This window comes from Sander vitreus, chromosome 14, assembly GCF_031162955.1.
Source record: "Sander vitreus isolate 19-12246 chromosome 14, sanVit1, whole genome shotgun sequence".
Lineage (NCBI taxonomy): Eukaryota > Metazoa > Chordata > Actinopteri > Perciformes > Percidae > Sander > Sander vitreus.
Genome location: NC_135868.1, coordinates 2,975,626 through 2,998,125, shown reverse-complemented (window position 1 = coordinate 2,998,125; position 22,500 = coordinate 2,975,626). Strand labels below are relative to the sequence as shown.

Genomic DNA, 22,500 nt, shown 5'->3' with positions numbered 1-22,500 from the left:
TAAGAACTGAGCCGTTCCTCAGAGGAGCTACGCTTCTCTTATAACACCACGATAGACCGCCAGAACTTCCTACCCTGGAAATCCAGTGCTCAGCGAGTCACTCTGGCATTCAGTAATGCTGCTCATTAACTATGCCCTTGTAGCCGAGCTGCACCAATCACATCGGCGTATCTGATATAGGCGGGCCAGAGGCGAGCTAAACAGATGACGACAGCGTTGCTAGTGAGTGTGTTCAGTGTGGTGATGGCTTGTGGAAAGAAGCTGTTCCTGAGTCTGTAAGCATATGGGGGTGGGAGTGATTGGTCGTAGTGTTATCCAGTTGCGTGCAGTGAGATTTTCAAATGCATGCTTGGTGCCGCCCTTCGAGTTGGGTCATTTTCATTTACTCAATGCCAGACCCTTAATCTTTGGGATTTGGGTCTGGATTTCCAGGCTAAGAACTTCCTGTATTTGGTCCGAAAGTTCGAACCATCCAAAAAACGCTTTCACACTAGAGACGAACCGGACCATGGTTCAGTTTGATTCAGACCCAGACTACCTCTTTTTTTCTGGACCCGGAAGTTTTACACCTGTAATTTTCAGATAAAACTGAAAAGTCTGAAAGTCAGGACGGCGGATTTGCACCGTAATATTTGCAGCGTGAAGCACCTGGCGCAGGTGTGTTTAGGGCGTGTCCAAATCCGGGCGCATGGTTCAAAAGGGTTGTACTTAGTGTCTTCATTAATCAGAGGTGTGTTTTGGGCGTAACATGCAATCAACCAATCAGAGATCATCTCCCATTCCCTTTAAAAGCCAGGCGCGTTTGGACCTTGGAGCATTGCTGTTATGATGGAGGATTTGCACCGTAATATTTGTATTTGTAATCTTCTGCATGTGTGTGTGCTGCTGTGCGTCCCTGTGTGTGTAACAAGCATAGTGTGCGCACGCTGTGCACGAGCCTAGGAGCATTTTACTAATGCTCTGTTAAAATAACAATGAAATGCTGCGTTATTGACTTTAGACCAGGTTTTTGTTGGTCAATGGTGCCATCACTTCCCACTGCCTCAAGATAGCAATACGCCCAGAATGCACCTGAACACACCTCCCTGTAAGACCAGCACGCCCAGAATGCACCTGAACACACCTCCCTGTAAGACCAGCACGCCCAGAATGCACCTGAACACACCTCCCTGTTAGACCAGCACGCCCATGGGCGCACAGATGGGCGCAGTTGCATTTGCTATTCAAATGACGCGGGCGCTGGACGGGAAACTGGGTCGGTCTTAAACTAGCAAAGACACTTGCGTCAGGCTTTGCGCGGCACTGCGCTGCGCTAGGTGCAAAGTAGGGCTCTGAGTTTGCTAAATGAATTATTTTTTATTATTTTATTTTTTTTATTTTTTTTTTTACTGTGAACTCACTCTGTAGACGACCATCAACCTTGTCTTGTCTTCCTGCTTCTTCGTCTTCACAGGAAGTGATTGTGGACGCCTCGGTAACAGAGTACAACCTGACCAAACTCCAGCCCGGATCAAAGTACACGGTGCAGCTGCAGGCGGAGGGGGGGGGGAGCTATACGGCTGCCATCTCCACCGACTTCACCACCGGTAACAGCTCGCAGAATCGGAAAGAGTACAAAAATATTCTCCTTAAGTAAAAGTACTAATACTTTGATAAACTTTGACTCAAGTACAAGTCAATAAACCGGTATAAAATCTAATCAGATAAAAGTAAAATGTACTTTTTAAAAGATAAACAGCTTTTCCCTGGCTGCAATCAGACTACTAAACACCACTAAACTGTGCTTTACTATGCAAATGTGCAATACTATTTATTCATTTACAAGTGCAGTACATCACATAGTCATACAAGGAAAATAATCGGAAAAAAATACTCTAATTATTATTATTACACAAACATGACACATGGGTTTAGAGTTGACATCCAGCTAGTTCACAAAGGCAAAGGTTGTGTCCGAAATCTCCTCTGCACTACATACTCAACATGTAAACTATCGTTCAATATCCTTTTGTGTAAATAAGCAGTAGTGTGTGTATCTTTTCGGACGCACTGAGCTGTAATTTTCATCATCACTTCCTGAGAGCCTCCTTGCCGTTTGAAGACACATAACCATGGTAACCCCTTGCCGACCTCCGCTCTAGCTGCATCGCCAGATAACGCTTAAATTACTGAAAGAGGTGAATAACTTACACCAACAGTCGTTTAAATATGTAGAAATGTAAATTAGAGCGTTATTGACGTCACGGAGCTCCTTGGTTTATGTCCGTTTGTCTGTTATGAACGTTGTCGTTACTACCGCGTTGTATTGTGGGATACTTATTAGTTTCCAGTATTGCATACTGTAATATTTTACCGAAAATAGTCTGCAATTCGCGTACTATTGGTTTCATACCAAGGTTTCGGACATACTAAAAAAATCTCACATACTGTTTTAGCAACTAGATAGTTAGGATTTCAAACGCAGCCAAAGAAAATAAAAAAATATTTATTACAACAAAAGGAAAGTAAGAAAAAAATAGGATAAGCCTTTTATTGTCTCCTATAGGAGAAATTCATCTTGGGCATTCGAGAGAAACGAAATGACGACACATCGCGCATAAACACACAATAAACATACAGTTAACCCCCCCCCTACCTTTCCTCATAATCACAGAAGAACAGAAGAGAACCCACAACACATCCTCCCCCTCGTATATATATACAACTATTGCACCAGTACCCTATCAGGCATTGCACATCCTATAACCATAATGGTAAGTACCACAAATATTATTTAGTAGTATTAGTCACACATACATCACTGCAGCCAATACACACACACGCATCTTATCTCTTATTATTCGTTAATTTGATTGAAAGCGGCACAAATGAGAATTTATACTTTACCTGTTAAGCTTGCAGTTTGGTAACCTGTACCTTCTGTCTGAAGATTAATATTTCTGATAAGAAATAGTTTTGGTGGTGGGATAAATGTACTCGGTTACATTGTGTTCCTCTCCTCAGGCACCCTGAGGTTCCCCTTCCCCTCCGACTGCTCCCAGGAGCTGCTGAACGGCATCAGGACGTCCGGCGAGATGGAGATCTTCCCTCAGGGGAAACTCGGGACGCCGATGATGGTTTACTGCGACATGGAGACGGACGGAGGAGGCTGGACGGTACGGTGACATCACTCAGCCAGTTCGCTTATTAAGCCCAGTTCAGACCAAAGATTCGAAACGAGACGTAACCTGAACCGGCCTGAACCAGCCTGAACCGGCCTGCCCCTCAGCTCGATTCAAGCATGCTGATGGTGTTGCTTAAGTTGAGCTGAGGTTGGCTTTAGGCTGGTTTAAACAGCCTATAGCGAAGTAAGCTGGTAAAGTCAGTTACAAACTGTCAACTGGTCGAAACAGCAGAATCTTAGACGGAGGCTCAACGAGCACCTGCGACAAAGGTATGTGGTGTAGCGAGCTAGAGAGTGACTGAAGAGAAGGAGCGGCGTGACTTTGGCTCGACTACCGCTGGACTTGGACTAGACTGCCTTTGTACTTGACTTGGTCTCGACTACCTCTAGACTTGGACTCAACTGCCTTTGGACTTGGACTAGACTTGGTCTCGACTACCTCTAGACTTAGACTAGACTGCCTTTGGACTTGGTCTCGACCACCTCTGGACTTGGACTAGACTGCCTTTGTACTTGACTTGGTCTCGACTACCTCTAGACTTGGACTCAACTGCCTTTGGACTTGGACTAGACTTGGTCTCGACTACCTCTAGACTTAGACTAGACTGCCTTTGGACTTAGACTAGACTTGGTCTCGACTACCTCTAGACTTAGACTAGACTGCCTTTGGACTTGGTCTCGACCACCTCTGGACTTGGACTAGACTGCCTTTGTACTTGACTTGGTCTCGACTACCTCTAGACTTGGACTCAACTGCCTTTGGACTTGGACTAGACTTGGTCTCGACTACCTCTAGACTTAGACTAGACTGCCTTTGGACTTGGACTAGACTTGGTCTTGACTACCTCTAGACTTAGACTAGACTGCTTTTGGACTTGGTCTCGACCACCTCTGGACTTGGACTAGACTGCCTTTGTACTTGACTTTGTCTCGACTACCTCTAGACTTGGACTCAACTGCCTTTGGACTTGGACTAGACTTGGTCTTACCTCTAGACTTAGACTAGACTGCCTTTGGACTTGGTCTCGACCACCTCTGGACTTGGACTAGACTGCCTTTGGACTTGGACTTGGACTCGGCTGCCTTTGGACTTGGACTAGACTGCCTCTGGACTTGGACTTGACTTGGTCTCAACTACTTCTAGACTTGGACTTGAATGCCTTTGGACTTGGCTTGGACTTGACTGCCTTTGGACTTGTTTTTGACTTGGTCTTGACTGCCCTTGGACTTGACTTGGTCTCGACTGCCTTTGGACTTGGTCTTGACTGGACCTAGTCATGAATCTAGTCTGGGTGAAGTTGGTCTTGACTACAGCCTTGGTGTGGTATTGTTATTGAAATCCTCCTCCACCACTGCTGAGGAGAAATGTTCCCCAGCCTGTAGTCTCAGTCTCAGGTTATATTGAGCTTTTCCTGTGAGAAACCTGGTCTGTGTGTTTCCTGCCTGCAGGTCTTCCAGAGGAGGAAGGACGGCTCGGTGGATTTCTTCAGAGGGTGGAAGGACTACACCAAAGGATTTGGGAGTCTGAGTGGAGAGTTTTGGCTGGGTGAGAGAGAGAGACGCTCCCCATGATACTGAAACATTTTAAGAATACACAGTCACTGTATTGAATTCAAACTGAACTTCTTGGTTCGGTTCAGGAAAACATGATAGTTTGGTTTAAAGTAAGTATGTTTGTTACGTAAATTTAGGTTACATACGTAAACAAGTCAACGTGGACTTTTGGTTTCACTTCTGTCGACCAATCACGAGTCATTCCCAGCTGTCAATCATGACATTTCACCCTGTTTTTATAACATCAAATAACTAATAAAAACCAGAAAAAATGAACACTTAAAAAAAAAACATTAGCTTGATCAGAACTACCTAAAACGACAGAAACCATCTTTGGGGGAATATTATTTGACGTGAACTGAGTTTTTAGTTTGACCCATGTTCAAACCACTGACACAACGTGATTCAGATATGTTGGCGTCACTTATGCAGTCTATGCATCTCCAGTGTTCCTCCTGATTTAAACATAAATGCAACCAAGAAATAATTTTTGTCTAAAACTAAACTGGTTTTATCTCCCACCGCTTCAGGCCTGGAGAGCCTGTACAACCTGACAGCAATGACCAGGATGAGCCTGCGTGTGGACCTGCGAGACAAAGGCGAGGCGGTGTTCGCCAAATACTCGACGTTTGAGCTGTTGAAGAGGAACTACAAACTGAACGTGGGCGGCTACAGCGGCACTGCAGGTGAGAGGAAACGAGGGGTCGACTGGCGTTTATTAAAATGTGCTGAATACAAACTAACTTACAGGTAGGTATTAGTATAAAATATATGTATATATATATATATATATATATATAGATATATATATATATATATATATATATATATATATATATATATATATATGTATATATATATATATATATATACAAAGTGCTGTTTTTGCCACTGACAGGCTCAGGTTATTATTCTAAGTGTCTGACAACATTATGGAAAGGATCCCCACAGCGGAGACAGCCCCGCAGTCGCCATTGCCAAACCCACCAGACTTCATTTAAATAAACTGTAATTTTATCATCGTAAAACACACTTCATTCAAAGTCGACAGAAACAAATTAAAACTATCAAGAGCCACCATGGTTTGTCCTTACACTGTTCCAACAATCACCACTCGGAAATAAACCCTTAATTCCCCCATTTACATGTGAAAATATGCTGGCTCTATTCACGCTAAAAGTACAGTTTATTTACATGGAGTCTGGTGGGTTTGGCGATGGCGATTTCGGGGCTGTTTCATGGTAAACAAAAAGGATCTTACTCTTTAACAAAAATGTCTGTCTCTGTAGGGATCCTTTCCATAATGTTGTCAGACACTTAGAATAATAATCTGAGCCTGTCAGCGGCAAAAACAGCACATTAAAGGTGCAGTAGGTAAGACTTATAAAACTAACTTTCTGTCATATTTGCTGAAACTGCCTACAGCCTGTAGTGTGATATGCAAACATCCACAGCTCCCTGTTCAGATGCACCAATCAGGGCCGGGCGGGGTGTCTAACTGCGTGTCAATCACTGCTCATGCACACGCATTCATTCTCCCTTGTTTGGGGGGGAGGGGCTTAGGAGATCGTTTTGGGCTTTAGCAGAAAGGGGGGAGGGACTGAGAAGTTGTCGATGTTCTGGATCTTCGCAATCCTACCTACGGCACCTTTAAGTCGACGAAATTGACGGTGAACATTTGTCACATAGGGTTACATCACAGCCCATTTCGTGGCTGCCGGTTAGAGCGTTCTCGCTCAATACTGGACCAATTTCAACGATTGTTGTTTACATTAGTCACGTAGACATCAATGCATGGGCAAATAAGGTCCAGGTTGAAAAATTCCAAAGTTACCCTTTATTTTTGTTCTTTTAACTGTCCTCGGGTCAAATATAACCCATTTTCAAAGTTTCTGTATATCAGAAATTTGGATTTGGGTCCATACAAGGCTCTTTACAAGTAAAATAAATGGTCAGTTCACTGTACTCATTGGATTTGGGTGTTTAATTACATTTTATAGCATTTGGAAGAAAAACAAATGGTAAAAGAACGTTGAAAATAAATTGACAAAAATGTCTAAAAAAGCTTCTAAAACGTTGAAAAAAGCAACAAAAAGTTTTTGAAAAGCGCAAAAACACAACAAAACGTCGGGAAAAGTGACAAAAGCGACAGGAAAAGCATAGAAAAACCAAAAGTTGCATGGGCGACGGGAAGACAACGCGAGGGTTTAGAACTTTTGATTCCTTCTTGTCTCCTCTCCCGTTCCTGCTCTCAGGTGACTCCCTCAGTTACCACAACCAGCGGGTCTTCTCCACCAAAGACCGCGACCCAGCGCCCTTCATCACCCGCTGTGCCATGTCGTACCGAGGAGGCTGGTGGTACAAGAACTGCCACGAGGCCAACCTCAACGGCGTCTACGGCATCAACGTCAATCACCAGGTAACAGACCCGTTCTGTGGCTTTAAATGCACAATGTTACGGGAGATCACAGGTGAAGGGAGGGATGTCAGGATGTTATGTTTCTGTCAGGCACTTTGACAGGATGTATGTTCTTGGGGAAACATTTGAAAAAAAAAAATATTGAAAATGTAAAATCACCATTAAACATGGTCTCAGTGCACTTTACAGTTAAAGGAACACATAAATAACAAATAACAAATGATCAGTTATTTCTTTGTGGCACGAGAAAAACTAAATCAACACATCTGGACCAGCTGTCAGTCACCTGATTTGGATTTGTGTGTGTGTGTGTGTGTGTGTGTGTGTGTGTGTGTGTGTGTGTGTGTGTGTGTGTGTGTGTGTGTGTGTGTGTGTGTGTGTGTTTCAGGGTGTGATCTGGACCTCCTGGAAAGGAAAAGAGTCTTCCATCCCGTTCACTGAGATGAAGCTGAGACCAGCCGCCTTCAGACCTCCAACCAGGGGATGAGGACGAGAAAGAGGATAATGAACTGCTAAACACATGAAGCATGATGGACAGCAGTGTGTACATACACATGTGCAAACACACACACACACACACATTTTAACAGGGAGACTCGCTCTCACTTCAGCGGAGATGAAGACGTATTTCTTCACTTGTATAGAGGTCAGTTATGTCAGTATGTTACTGTAGATTGTACAGTTTTTATCTTTTCTCAGCTGCTCCCACTGTCTCTATATTTAAAGGATCAGTTTACCTAAATTACAAAAACACACACACACCCGTTCAAAGGTTTGTAATCTGCTGCCACAGAGCCTGATTACAGTCAGATTTACACTATATGTCCGAATGCTCATTGATGCTTTTAGGTTGTAGAACTTCTTCATTACAAGATGTTATGTAGTTTTGTACACGAGACAAAACGCTAAACGGTTCAACCAGACTGACAACTAAAAGGGCAGAAAGAGACTTCCTTCTTAGCAGGCTGTTTAGCCCACAATCTCAAAATTGACCAGTGAATGAAATGTTTTTTTGCCTGTAGCGTCTCTAGGGTTGGGTATCGTTTAGATTTTTACGATTCCGATTCCTAAACCGATTCTTGAAAAACTGAAAAATGACATCAAAGAAAGGCTTTTTCCCCGCTGTCACCGACTGACGTCCGCAAGATGTCGAACACCGTGCATCCCTCTGCTTCAAGATGTATCCCGTGTGTCGCTGCATGTTTCAATACATTCGACGTGCTTCCCCCTTTTGCACGTAATCGTTTTGTTGCATTTTGCAATGTCGGAATCCTTTCAACCGCTTCGCTTCAGGCATTAAATGCACTAAAAGCTAGCTAGCTAACGATAGATAGCAGAGCAAGTGTAATACGATTACTAGCGATCACGTGCAGTGAATGGTTAATATGATTTTACGTCCGTTTTGGTGAGCCCAGAGGGAAAATATGGCATTTTAAAAGTAGCCTACATTTACGGTAGCTAGCTAACGGTAGACTACAGAGAAAGTGTGATATTTTTACGTCCGTTTCGGAGCGACAGAGGGAAAATATTTCAGTCGACACATGAAGTGGAAAGACAAAAACGTCCAGGGTGCTCAGGAAGTGCAATCAAATGCAGTAGGTAAGACTTATAAAACTAAATTTCTGTCATATTTGCTGAAACTGCCTACAGCCTGTAGTGTGATATGCAAAACTCCACAGCTCCCTGTTCAGATGCACCAATCAGGGCCGGAGAGGGTGTCTAACTGTGTGTCAATCACTGCTCATGCACACGCATTCATTCTCCCTTGTGGGGGGAGGGGCTTAGGAAACCGTTTTGGGCTTTAGCGGAAAGGGGGGAGGGACTGAGAAGCTGTCGATGTTCAAATCAATCAAAGGTGCTCTTTGGGGTGAAAAAATCCAAGGCACTCTTCTTCAAAATTCCTTAAAAAGCCTTTATTTTATTGGCTATTTTATGATAGAAAATTTAAAAGACATTGGGAGAAGCAATCCACGCGTAGCGGCACTGACAGCTTTCTTCAAGGTGTGACACATGAAGTGGAACCGGGTTTCGGTACCCAACCCTAAGCATCTCGCCTGAAATGTAAATAATTCATTTGGTGTCTGGATTACACAGTTTTTGTCTCCGTCTTTATTTGAAGGAAAGAAGGAAAAAGCATCAAAATGCAGAAATAGCTCATTGCAAACAATTGTGAACGGTTGTGTGTTTCCGACACCGTCATCCCATGCCGGTAGTTTTGGTTCCGTGTGCTGATATGTTGTTGAGACATCGGAAACTTCAGTTTTACAGGTGGAAATGTAGCTGATGTTTGCAGCACTTTAACTCTCCTGTTGTCCTCGGGTCAGATTTTGACCCGTTTTCAAAAAGTTCCTATCTCAGAAATTTGGGTTTCTTTCAATCAAATTGTCAAAATAAATAAATAACGTGGATGGTTCCATAAAATGCTCTTCACAAGTAAAATAAATGATCAGTACTTTAATTGAATTTAGGTGTTTTATTCAATTTTGTAGCATTTCAATTATTTTTTGTAAAAGAACGTTGAAAAAGGTGACAAAAATGGCCAATAAAACGCAGGAAAAAAAAATCAAGATAAACATGGAAAAAGTGACCAAAAACATGGAAAAAAGTGACAAAAGTGTCTAAAAAAAGACGAACAAAACAAGTTTTAATTTAAAATTTTGACCCAAAAACTTGTACAGTCGACGGGGAGACAACACAAGAATTAATCATTGTATAACAGATCCAAAACTGCCGCTTTTCATTGTTTTTGATGTAAATACATAGATGCCAAAGAGTTATACATGCAGTACAATACAAAAACATCAGTATCATTTGTTGCTGGTCGAGCAAAAAAAAGCCATCAACAACCTCTGTCTAAATGTTTACTATTCAGGAAATAAATGATTGTTTTGAGCTTGACGTATGTCTGACTTCATCCTGTGGGACTAAAACAAGGTAGTTCTCCAAAAGTATCTTTGCTATGTCTGATCCCCCCTCAAATGAAACCAAACGAGAGGATCTCCAGCATGACTCAGCTGTGCTGTACAGCTCGACACCGCCATCTGTCGTCCGCTGTAAGTATGCACCAGATGGTGCAACCATGGAAAGAAGCAGGTGAGTGATGGAGAGTTTAATTTGCGTTGTTTGTCCCCCGAGCTTTGTGGAAGACTAAGGTTGTGTGTGGTGTTATTCAAATGAGTTACACTATATCTTTTACCTCAGTGGTTCTCAAGCTTTTTTTCAATATTATTCCCCCTTTGAACAGTTTTTTTAAGCCATGTAGTTCCCTAACCAGCGGGAATAATTTTTGGTAGAAAAAAAAAAAGTCTTCTATAAAAAGGAAGAATACAGCGATGTCAGCGGTAGATTTACTAAACAACAGCCTTGGACCTGGAAAACATTTAGATAATGATGAAGAAAGGAGACAAAAACTTGGAAAAAGACGGTAGAAAGGCAAGAATAGGTCGGAAATGGTAACAAATACTTCGAAAAAAGAGACACAAACTTCAAAAAAGCAATAAAAACTTTGAAAAAAAACTCAGTAGAAAGAAGCAAGGCAACACTGGGGCGACAAAAGTGATAAAGAAAATTCCAAAAAGTGACAAAAACTTCGAAGAAAAAAAAGACAGTAGAAAAAAGTAAGGAAGAAAGGCAAGAACAGGTCAAAACAAACGACAAAACCTTCAAGAAAAGGTGATTCAAGTACCAGCCAAGTACCCCTTAACTGAGAGAGACGGAGCAGGGACCCCCTACTACATATTAAGTTGGGCCTACAATATCGTGTGGGTGGCCTAAAGCATACATACATAGACTACTAAACAATAACTGTTGTATATAACTGTAAAAAAATACATGTGGCACAGTGAATCCTCAGGATTATCTGCATCTGTGGATGGCTACCTATAGGCTAATAATAGCCTGATTTATATTTGCTAATAATCTGTTGGATTCATGTTAAGACATTTACATTTTTGAACATTTTCTTTTTTTTTTTATTAAAAATAATTTGGAGGCCCCCCTTCAGTAACTCTGAGGACCCCCTAAGGGCCCTGGACCCCCTGTTGAAGATCACCAGTTTACAGAAATGCAAAAAAAACTCATTTTTTTCTCCTATCACAGAATGTATCTGGTGTAGCCAGACCTTTACTCCACAGCGCTGTGAAATAAGGCGTGGTGCGAGACTACTGAGAAACTGACGCCAGATTTTGCAAGAAGTATCCAAACTTGAAAGGTCCTATGCTCAGTACTTCCCAAACACATATACTTTCACTAAAACCCTCCTATTTAAAACACTTCCACTGGTCGTACGAAAAGCATTTGCATAAGCGTGAGACTGTTAATGCGGAAGTGTTTTTAATAGGTTTAGTGAAAGTGAATGTATTTGGGAAGTACAGAGCATACGAGTGGATACCGGGTGGTTTTGATATAGTTTTAGGTGTTGGGAATTATGTCTAAAATAATGCCCTACGTCCTGTCAAATCTGACTCCAATTTATTAATTCCCGTGCCTTCTTACATCGGACTTACGTTTACCAGAACACAAGAATCAATCTGAGACGAAGAGTTCAGTTAAGCAAGTTTACTGAGTCCAGCATAAGAGTTACAACACAGCTGTGGATTCACAAACAGAGACTAAGTTTCCCTAGCTAAAGACATAAAGTCAGAGCTGGTCCACCAAGTTGTCCTCCAAAATGAGAGCCCTGATCTGTTCTCTCCCTCAAGCTTTTATCCTATCCTCACAGGGAGGTGTCTTCTTGTTTCTTACGCAGAAACTGTTAGCTTACACACACACACACACGCCAAGGTCGGGGCCTCCGTGTGGTGCAACTTCTTCCGTTCTCGCAACCTTCAAACAATGCACCTCTATGTCATAAAAGCCTAAACTATTGTTATGACTTAAACTAAACTTTCTGTGCATCAGAGGTCACCCGGAGTACTTATAACCACTTCCTCAATGACTAACACAGCTCTTTTGCAACGAGCACATACACACATTTTGTTAATAAAATATTTCTACAGTAGTTTTGCTGTTGTTAAATGCAGTCCCCTATTAATGCAATTATATAAATGCAATATATTTTTTTCTCGTTTTTTGATTGTGCGTTCACCGTGGAAGCATGGATGGGCGGTATGGAGAAAATCAGATATCACGATATTCTTTACCAAATACATCGATATCGATATATTGCAACATTTGGTGCAAAACAAAAACAGCACAGCTACGATCATAATGAAGATACAAAGGTACGACCGTGTCACACCCATCCTTCATTCACATTTTTTATATTGTATTTCAAGTTGGTCTCAGGCATGTAAAACAGCCCTAAGGCCACTTGAATCATTATATAAAAGTGCCCCAAGATCCATGACCAAAGCCACGTCATTACCATCACTGTCATATTCTCACTAAATATGACATGCTAAATGTGGGGCACTTTTATGCTAGCCTCAAAATAGCTATTTTTAAACCACTAAGAAGGCTCGACACAACATGAGACTTTGCTCCAAGTATCACCAGGGCCTCTACACCTTAACGAAATGTTGACAACATTGTTTGTGTACCCAGAGTTTACTAAAAAGAGGTTTTGAGCAACTCACGTTAGCAGTTGTTGTTTACCCTATCCACCATTTATCCAGTCAAAAATAGGCGATCTCCAAATGCGAATGAACGGACTCCATAGGAGGAAATGTCATTCCTATATGAGGCTCCTTTTTCAACTACAAGGTCAATATTGTGTTTCACTAACGACAAAACGACGAATAATCCGTGCATTTATATGGAACTAAGCTTTAGGAGCTTTCCATCTTTACTCTCCTCCCTCGACTATTGACTGGCTCGATAGACGGCGACCGGAAGAACAACAGCTAACGTGAGTTGCTCAAAACATTTCTTTTTAGTAAACTCTGGGTACACAACCAATGTTGTCAACATTTCGTTAAGGTGTAGAGCCCCTGGTGATACTTGGAGCAAAGTCTCATGTTGTGTCGAGCCTTCTTAGTGTTTTAAACATAGCTATTTTGAGGCTAGCATAAAAGTGTCCCTAGCACTCCCATTCAAAAGGCCATTTGACCGAAAATACGGTAAATCTTAAAAGTGGCGATTCCGTCCTAAATATGCTTTTAAACGAAAGTTTGACTTGGGTACATTCACAAAAAGACCCTAGGTTGCATTTTGGCGAGAGTTAAAAATGCTAAAATCAACACAAAAAGGAATATAATTGGAGCAACACAGGTTAAGATTGTTAAAACATGAAATAAAACAACGAAGGATAATGCATAACAAAATAAACAATAAAACAAAGGATCAGAGGTTATGGATTTAAAACATAATGGTTTGAAAAAAGAAATGTTTTAAGTCTGGGTTTAAAAATGTCCACTGAGCCTGACATAACGCCTCCCTAACGTTGGATGGAAGACCATTCCAGAGGGAGGGTGCACGAAAAAAATCCTTATTTTGTCTTCATTTGTTTATCTTTATTTCTTTGGTTTGCTTCTGTTTTTACCCTGCTCTTAAACTCCTGCAGCACGCCATGTGCCCTATTTCAATGGGATTCATTCAAGTCAAGTTATTTTGTGAATGAAAAGATCGATTTGTTTTATTCTGTACCTGTTTACGTTTTATTTTGAACAGAAGCAACGATTTGTATCTCATGTTTCCTCTTTGTATGATGTTAAACAGGCGGAAAAGAAACGCAGCCAAGGGATCGAGGGAAAAGTTGACTCCTTTACGTTGTCTTTTCATGCTCAAGTGCAGATCCCAGACGTCCTTTTAAACACCCTCTGTTAAGTTTTTTAATTGGTCCCCTGGGGTGCAGGCCTCCCTCCCCCTCCCATCTGCTCAGCGGGCGGCCAATCAGATCAGTCTTCACCTGCTCTCTGAGCCACCTCTTGTTTACAGGTGTGTGCCGCAGAGTCTCATGGGATGGGGCGGCGAGGCGGGAGAGATAGGTCCTGCGACCGTGATTGGTGGAGGATGAGGGGGAAGCAGATCTCAGGGAAGAGTGGAAACTGATCCCAAAACCACAAGACAGGAGACAACCTGCAGGAGTGAGAGGGGTAGTCGAGTGTCAAGGAGGAAAATCTGCCAAAAGATCCAGACGATAAAAGAGGCGTTTAGGAGTTTGTTTTCCGCAGGACTTAAACGGAGCAGGTGAGATCTTCTGGAGGGTTCGTACGGAGCACGCTTAGTAGGAAACCAGGTAAGATTTATTCATCTCCTCCTTCCTTAGTCTGCCTTTATTCTATTTATTTTATTTTGAACATGTTAAAAAAAGGAAAAAAGATCATCAGCATTTTCAAAAAGGAGAAGGGATAAGTTAAAAAAAACTTCTTTTGATTCTTCACTTCTTCTACCTGGATGAAAACAGGTGAAAGATATGACTCATTACTGACTTATTACTTACCAAAAAGATTATAAAAGTTGCCGTTTCCCAGCAGGGCTGTAGTACTTGAGTCCGGACTCGAGACACTCTTCTGTCGTCTCGGACTCGTTGGTATTTGGACTTGGACTTGTCTCGGCCATTGGACCCGCCAAATATTGTAGTTGGTCTTGACCGAGTCCAGCACTATATGCTTTTGTTCTAAAGTAACTAAACAAAACCATTGATGAAGCGTGCTCGTTCAGAAAAACAGGTCTTATAGTATAGCTATGCAAAAACTGGATTTTTTTCAAGGTTTTCCAGCGGTGGCGGACTTGTTGGAGAGTGCGAACACAGCCTCCGTCTTTCATTCCTTCGACCAGCGTCTTGAAAAGGTCGGCCGTGCGACGTTTGCGCATATCCTACAACCTGTTGTTATCTTTCCGAATGTTTAAAGTTTAGCTGTGTTTCTTCATCTTTTCTTTTGGCCGTGCATCTCTACCGCGGCCGTGCAAACTGTCGGCTGGTTGGTTGTTTACAGAAACCATAGCAACGCACAGAGCTGACCGTGAGCCGTAAACGGTGGACGCTGGATCACACCTGATGCTTTCTAGCAGTATAAATCCCCAATAAATGCTTCTAAACCAAAAAACTACACAACTGGACATGTTTCAGAAGAAATGTGATAGGAAATTGAGCAGAAATTAACAACAGCAGCAAGTTTCCCGGGTGTTAGCTTGTAGCTTCATGTAGCAGTGGAATGTTACGGAGTACAGCAGCAAAATCACCAAGGAGGGAAACTGTCGCAAACCCTCCGTCTCTCCCTCTCTCTCTCTCCCTTTCTCTCTCTCTCTCCCTTTCTCCCTCTCTCCCTTTCTCTCTCCCTTTCTCTCTCTCTCCCTTTCTCCCTCTCTCCCTTTCTCTCTCTCTCCCTTTCTCTCCCTCTCTCTCCCTTTCTCTCTCTCTCTCCCTTTCTCCCTCTCTCTCTCCTGCTCTCCCTTTCTCTCTCTCCCTCTCTCCCTTTCTCTCTCTCTCCCTTTCTCTCTCTCTCTCTCCCTCTCTCCCTTTCTCTCCCTCTCTCTCCCTTTCTCTCTCTCTCTCTCCCTCTCTCCCTTTCTCTCTCCCTTTCTCTCCCTTTCTCTCTCTCCCTCTCTCCCTTTCTCCCGCTCGCTCTCTCTCTCCCTTTCTCTCTCTCTCTCCCTTTCTCCCTCTCTCCCTCTCTCCCTTTCTCCCTCTCTCTCTCTCCCTTTCTCCCTCTCTTTCTCCCTCTCTCTCTGTGTCTCCCTCTCTCTCTCTCTCCCTCTCTCTCCCTTTCTCCCTTTCTCTCTCTTTCTGTGTCTCCCTCTCCCTTTCTCTTATGCTCTCTCTCTCTCTTCCTCTCTCCCTCACTCCCTCTCCCTCCCTCTCCCTTCCTCCCTCTCTCCCTCTCCCTCCCTCCCTCTCTCCCTCACTCCCTCTCCCTCCCTCCCTCTCTCCCTCACTCCCTCTCCCTCCCTCTCCCTTCCTCCCTCTCTCCCTCTCCCTCCCTCCCTCTCTCCCTCACTCCCTCTCCCTCCCTCTCCCTTCCTCCCTCTCTCCCTCCCTCCCTCTCCCTCCCTCTCCCTTCCTCCCTCCCTCCCTCCCTCTCCCTCCCTCCCTCTCTCCCTCCCTCCCTCTCTCCCTCACTCCCTCTCTCTTTTCCACCTGTAAGTCAATGAGTCTGTTTTTAGCTCTCTATTGAGGGCCGTGATTACTGAGTGGACTGATTATTATCACCCGCTCTACCTTCTCAGGACAATCATGATGTCTCCAGACGCCCAAGCCCTGGAGGACCTGTTGTACGCCAGTGACCTTGGTGATGAGGGAGATGGGGGGGAGGGGGCGGAGCCAGGCGGCGGAGGCCCGGCGGGGACAGAGGAAAGGGCTGCTGCAGACAATGTGAGCAACACCGAAGTATTAAGATCATTTACTGGATTAAATGTACTAATACCACACTGTGAGAATAATCCCCTACAAGTAAAGTACATTCAAAACCTTACTGAAGTAAAAGTATATAAGTATTATAAGTACTAGTGCAGTAAAATGTTCCCTGTCAGTGTTTTCCTCTTTCGTCTGATATTTTTGGGTTAATCTTCCTGCTGCGTTAATGTTTATGTCGCATTTTCCTGCTGTGGATGTTTAAAGCTACATGGTGTAAGAATTTCTCCCACCTAGCGGTGAAATTGTACATGACAACCAACTGAATATTACTTTCTAGCCCTTCCTCCTACGGTGGCCGAACCCAAAATGATCTCTCAGTATCTCTATCGTTTACACGCAGCTGTTCTAGCCACTCCAATGTTAACGTTGGTCTTGTTGCTTTGCCTGTCGCGTTGTCGTTTTAGTTCTCTTTTTCGCTTCCCTGGCGAGTAATCTCCCCCTGGCATTCGTCACGTTATATACTTGGGGGTAGTTTAATCTACAACAATGCATCATATTCTATAAGATCATCATATGTTTGTGGCGTCGCTGTCCTGTGAGGACCACGTATCGCTAAAAAAGTTTAAAAGTTTTTAGCTTGTGGCGATGCATTAACCTGCTGATGTGTGGATGTAGAAATAAGTTGTGGAAAAAAAAGACAATAACAGCTGATCTAAGACAGATCATATTTCTAAGTAAATGTATTTTGGTTTCTGGAATCTTGTTGTAAGCGACAGAAGCTGTCGGTCATGTTGTCGAAGGAAAGACAATTAAACAGAGATTAGGGCCCTATCCCGCACCCGGCGCAGCGCAAAGCCCGACACAAGTGTCTTTGCTAGTTTAAGAACGACCCAGTTGTCAGTTTCCCGTCCAGCGCCCGCGTCGTTTAAATAGCAAATGCAGCTGCGCCCATCTGTGCGCCCATGGGCACAGATGGGTCACAGGGAGATGTGTTCAGGTGCATTCTGGGCGTACTGGTCTTACAGGGAGGTGTGTTCAGGTGCATTCTGGGCGTGCTGGTCTTACAGGGAGGTGTGTTCAGGTGCATTCTGGGCGTGCTGGTCTTACAGGGAGGTGTGTTCAGGTGCATTCTGGGCGTACTGGTCTTACAGGGAGGTGTGTTCAGGTGCATTCTGGGCGTGCTGGTCTTACAGGGAGGTGTGTTCAGGTGCATTCTGGGCGTGCTGGTGTTACAGGGAGGTGTGTTCAGGTGCATTCTGGGCGTGCTGGTGTTACAGGGAGGTGTGTTCAGGTGCATTCTGGGCGTGCTGGTGTTACAGGGAGGTGTGTTCAGTTCATCAATAACGCAGCATTTCATTGTTATTTTAACAACAAATTAGTAAAATGCTCCTAGGCTCGTGCACTAGGCTTGTGTCCCTGTGTGTGTAACAAGCATAGTGTGCGCGCGCACACTATGCTTGTTACACACACAGGGACGCACAGCAGCACATACACACGCAGAAGATTACAAATAATAATATTAAGCAGCAAATCCTCCATCATAACAGCAATGCTCCAAGGTCCAAACGTGCCTGGCTTTTAAAGGGAATGGGAGATGATCTCTGATTGGTTGATTGCATGTTACGCCCAAAACACACCTCTGATTAATGAAGACACTAAGTACAACCCTTTAGGACCATGCGCCCGGATTTGGACACGCCCTAAACACACCTGCGCCAGGTGCTTCACGCTGTGCGCTTAGATCCTTAAAATAGGGCCCTAGGAGTGAAAAATGTATTTCAGATTTTAGATTGATTTGCCTCCATTTGTAACATTTATTATATATGATCTTACTGAAGTTGTTCCAGGACAAAGGGATAGTTCAGATGTTTGTTCAGTGTGGTTGTCTGAGCTACTTCTCCATAGTCAGCGACTACGTTTACATGCACATAATATTCCGGTTTTTGCCCTTATTCCAAAAAAGACGATATCCCGACCAAGCTGTTTACATGGCTAATTAAAGTGAATATTCTACTAATATTCCCGTTGACATGCAGTTGTGCAAAAAACATCTATATCAGTTTAAGTGAACGCTATATTTATTTTTTATTTATATTTTCAGCACTTTACCTTTGTTGTCAGACAGCCCTTTATGATGGGGAACTGAAGCCGTTATTTCAAAGCCACCAGACTCCTTTGACAAAAACTGTCATTTAACCTCGCAGTACACGGGAGTTGCTGCTCTACCGCTGCCTCCGTCGGTTAGTTTGTCCGTGTTATTGCGTGACTTTGGTGTTTCAGTTCCCCGTTGTAAAGGGTAACCCCAAATGTTCATTTTGATTTGAAGTTGTTTTGGGGTTTTTTTTTCAGATTTGGTTAAAAAGCTTTAACTCCAGTGATATATACATAACTAAATCTGTCTCAGACTGCGACAGCCGTGTCCATCCAGGAGCCAATGACGTGTGCTGGCTGCGGCGAACAGGTGTGCGACCGCTTCTTCCTATTGGCTGCCGGCAGCGTGTGGCACGGCGTCTGCCTCCGCTGCAGCCAGTGTCACTGCGAGCTGCAGACGCACCCCTCGCTTTACTGGAGAGACGGAAACATCTACTGCCAGCAAGACTACTGCAGGTCAGAAACATCACTCTCCCGAGACGTGAAGTAGGTGGCTGACTAATGTTATTTATATAGATTTAACACATAGAAATGAAAAAGTAAGACAAAAAAGCCATCAAAAACAACAAGAAACTGAACAAAAACAGACAAACAGCCAGCACACACACTCCGCACAAAGCAAAGAAAATGTGGAAATGCACATGCTAAAAAAGAAAGAAAGGAACACAGAGGTCAGGTCCCAGTTTCTGGTCTTTCCCTCCTGATGTACTCTATGAAAGGGCCCCAAAATCTTCCTAAATTTAGCATGGGGGTCAAATGTTTTCAAGATGCAAACAAGAAGCCATATCATTAAGCCACTTTTTGAGACAGGGAGAAGACGTTGACTTCCATTCTCTTAAAGGAACACGGCGACTTATTGGGACTTTGTCTTATTCCCCGTATCCCCCAGAGTTAGATAAGTCCATACATACCCTTCTCATCTCCGTGCGTGTCGTAACTCTGACTGAGCACCCACCGTTAGCCTAGCTTAGCACAGATCCTGGAGGTAACCGGCTCCAACTAGCCTACTGCTCCCAATAAGTGACAAAATAACGCCAACATGCTCCTATTTACACGTTGTGATTTGTAGAGTCACAGCGTGTACAAATAGCACGCTAGCCCCAGCTAGCAGCTGTAGTGACTCACATGAGACACAGCCGTCTTCTAACCGTATACATACTGGGAACTATATTCTCAGAAGGCGAAGCACTGCTACTCTCTGCTACTTGGGCGGAGTGATTTGCTCGCAGCGCCTGAGAAGCCCCGAGCAGAGGAGCAGAGAGTTCACCTGGAGTTCGCTCAGAGTTGGAGTAATATCACTCAGCAGAAGTAGCAGTGCTTCGCCCTTCTGAGAATATAGTTCCCAGTATGTATACGGTTAGAAGACGGCTGTGTCTCATGGGACCTTGTTATTAGTACACGCTGTGACTCTACAAAAACAGATTCTATTTTGGGTGGGATTTAAAGTGAGTCGCTTGCATCTGTTGATTTCTCCTGACACCTTTTTGATTCCTCTTCCTGCTCAGGATGTTTGGCGGCGGTCAGTGCGCTCGCTGCTTCCAGCCAATCCCAGCCTCCGCTTTGGTCATGAGGTCTGGAGATCTGACCTTCCATCCTCACTGCTTCTCCTGCCAGGTAGTTAAGTTTTCATAAAATGACATTTACAGAAACGTTACGGCACAGAGTTGAAAAAGGAGGTCACGCTTCATTTTTGAATGAATGAGATTCTCGGTGGAGTGCTAAACCCAAAATCCAATCCATGTTCCAATAAGTAAAGAAAAGGATGATTTGATTGGTTGTTGAGTAATTGGGCCCCAGCTAGCAGCTGTAGTGACTCTGCCCTTGTATGTACGTATATCACTGAATTAAACCTGATTATTTATTATTATTATTAAATGCCTTGAAGAAGGCTTTGTGCCAAAACATGTCAGCGTTGATTTATTGTGATGTGAGTCTAATTAAATTAGTGAAATGAGAGTATTTTGTCCTCCTTTACTTAGGAACTTGAGATGTGTTAACATTATGACACAACAGTTATTATGTATATGTTATTAAAACAAAACAAAAAATTGCATTGGCTTACTGTACCGTGGATTGTAATCCTTACAACCTTCTGAGGATATAAAACACAATGTCATCGACATAATCATTGAGCATTTTGATTTAAACAGATACACTGTTACCTGTACTTTTGATATTCTACATTAATAGCTCTCTGCAACTCATCCAGAAGCAACTTGAGATAGGAGCAACTTCTGATCTTTACTGTTAACCGTTTTTTATATTTTGGATTTCCAGTATTTTTTGTATCTGTTCGTGAATATTTTATATTTGCTGTCTTTCTTTCTTACTTTGTACTGCAACAATTTGACCCTGGTTATTTTAAATGCAGGTATTGTTACGATGAACATGTTTTGCAGGAGTGTGATGTGACATTAATACCAGGGAACCTGTACTGCATGCAGGGCCAGAACCTCTACTGTCAGTCCCATTATCATGTTAACGATCTCCAGCCTAAACCCAGTCTGAAAGAAGGTAAGAGTGTGTGTGTGTGTGTGTGTGTGTGTGTGTGTGTGTGTGTGTGTGTGTCTGTGTGTGTGTGTGTGTGTGTGTGTGTCTGTCTGTCTGTGTGTTTGTGTGTGTGTCTGTCTGTGTGTTTGTGTGAGAGCGTGCGTGTGTGTGTGTGTGTGTGCGCCTGTCTGTCTGTGTGTGTGTTTGTGTGTGTGTCTGTCTGTGTGTTTGTGTGAGTGTGTGAGTGTGTGTGTGTGTGTGTGTGTGCCCTTTCTGTCTGTCTGTGTGTGTGTGTGTGTGTGTGTGTGTGTGTGTGTGTGTGTGTGCGCCTGTCTGTCTGTGTGTGTGTGTGTGCGTGCGTGCGTGTGTGTCTGTGTGTGTGTTTGTGTGTGTGTCTGTCTGTGTGTTTGTGTGAGTGTGTGAGTGTGTGTGTGTGTGTGTGTGTGATTCCTTTGTATTTGTAGAAAATACACCATTCCCATTCGTTGAGCCACTGCAGAATCTCCTCCTCTTCCTCCTCCTCTTCCTCCTTTTCCTCCTCTTCCTCCTCTGCCACTGAACTGACCAGGTCAAAAGTTAAAACATTTTAACTACAGATGAGGGCGTAACTTACCAGGAAGCTTTAAAGTATGGAGGATGAAACATTTAAAGTAAAATGTGTCAATAAATAAATGTATAAATCAATTCAAAAATATATAAATGCATAAATAAAAATAAAAATGAATACTAAAATAAGAAATATAAATATATAAATGAATAGATAAATAAATAAATAATAGATAAATAAATTATCGCAAAAATAAACAAATAAAAGCATAAATAAATAAATAGGTAAATGTATAAATAATTCTTCCATCCCAAAACTGTGTGTGTGTGTGTGTGTGTGTGTGTGTGTGTGTGTGTGTATGTGTGTGTGTGTGTGTGTGTGTGTGTGTGTGTGTGTGTGTGTGTGTGTGTGTGTGTGTGTGTGACAGCTCAAAATCAGGTCTCAGGTGAAGGGGAGGAGTTGGTCAGCAGTCCTGAGCCACGATTGGACGACAGGGTGAGAGGCGGGTGGAGCCGCAGGCGGTCAAAGCGAATTAGGACGTGTTTCCGCAGCGAGCAGCTCAGAGCGCTGGAGTTGTATTTCGCTCAGAAACACAACCCCGACGGTAAAGACTGGAACTGCCTCACACACAAGACCGGCCTGCCCAAGAGAGTCCTGCAGGTACGAAGTACAGAGGCACAACGTAAAGACAAACTATTACGTTGTGTGGTTTGTTACCTAAGTGCTAAGCTAACCATTTGCTTTATTTTCTGAGCCCACTAGAGGGCGGTCTCTGTTGAGCAAAAGGTTGAACGCGCACTTAAAGGTGCCGTAGGTAGGATTGCGAAGATCCAGGACTTAGCCAAAGAAATCTGAACATCAACAACTTCTCAGTCCCTCCCCCCCTTTCCGCTAAAGCCCAAAACGGTCTCCTAAGCCCCTCCCCCTCACAAGGGAGAATG

The 22,500-nt window shown here is 43.3% G+C and overlaps 2 protein-coding genes across 2 annotated transcripts in view; both read left to right on the top strand.

Annotated features, from left to right (window-relative positions):
• Window positions 1-7,623, top strand: part of tnxbb (tenascin XBb) — a 52,398-nt gene extending 44,775 nt beyond the window's left edge. The window contains exons 16-21 of the mRNA XM_078268253.1: window positions 1,454-1,586; window positions 3,004-3,155; window positions 4,613-4,709; window positions 5,248-5,403; window positions 6,973-7,136; window positions 7,525-7,623. Coding sequence (XP_078124379.1) covers window positions 1,454-1,586; window positions 3,004-3,155; window positions 4,613-4,709; window positions 5,248-5,403; window positions 6,973-7,136; window positions 7,525-7,623 — 801 coding nt within the window. The remainder of the gene's footprint in view (window positions 1-1,453; window positions 1,587-3,003; window positions 3,156-4,612; window positions 4,710-5,247; window positions 5,404-6,972; window positions 7,137-7,524) is intronic.
• A 12,430-nt stretch (window positions 7,624-20,053) lies between these two features.
• The window catches only part of LOC144528977 (LIM/homeobox protein ttx-3-like), a 3,550-nt gene continuing 1,103 nt past the window's right edge, over window positions 20,054-22,500 (top strand). The window contains exons 1-3 of the mRNA XM_078267883.1: window positions 20,054-20,136; window positions 20,922-21,036; window positions 21,987-22,219. Coding sequence (XP_078124009.1) covers window positions 20,089-20,136; window positions 20,922-21,036; window positions 21,987-22,219 — 396 coding nt within the window. The 5' untranslated portion in view covers window positions 20,054-20,088. The remainder of the gene's footprint in view (window positions 20,137-20,921; window positions 21,037-21,986; window positions 22,220-22,500) is intronic.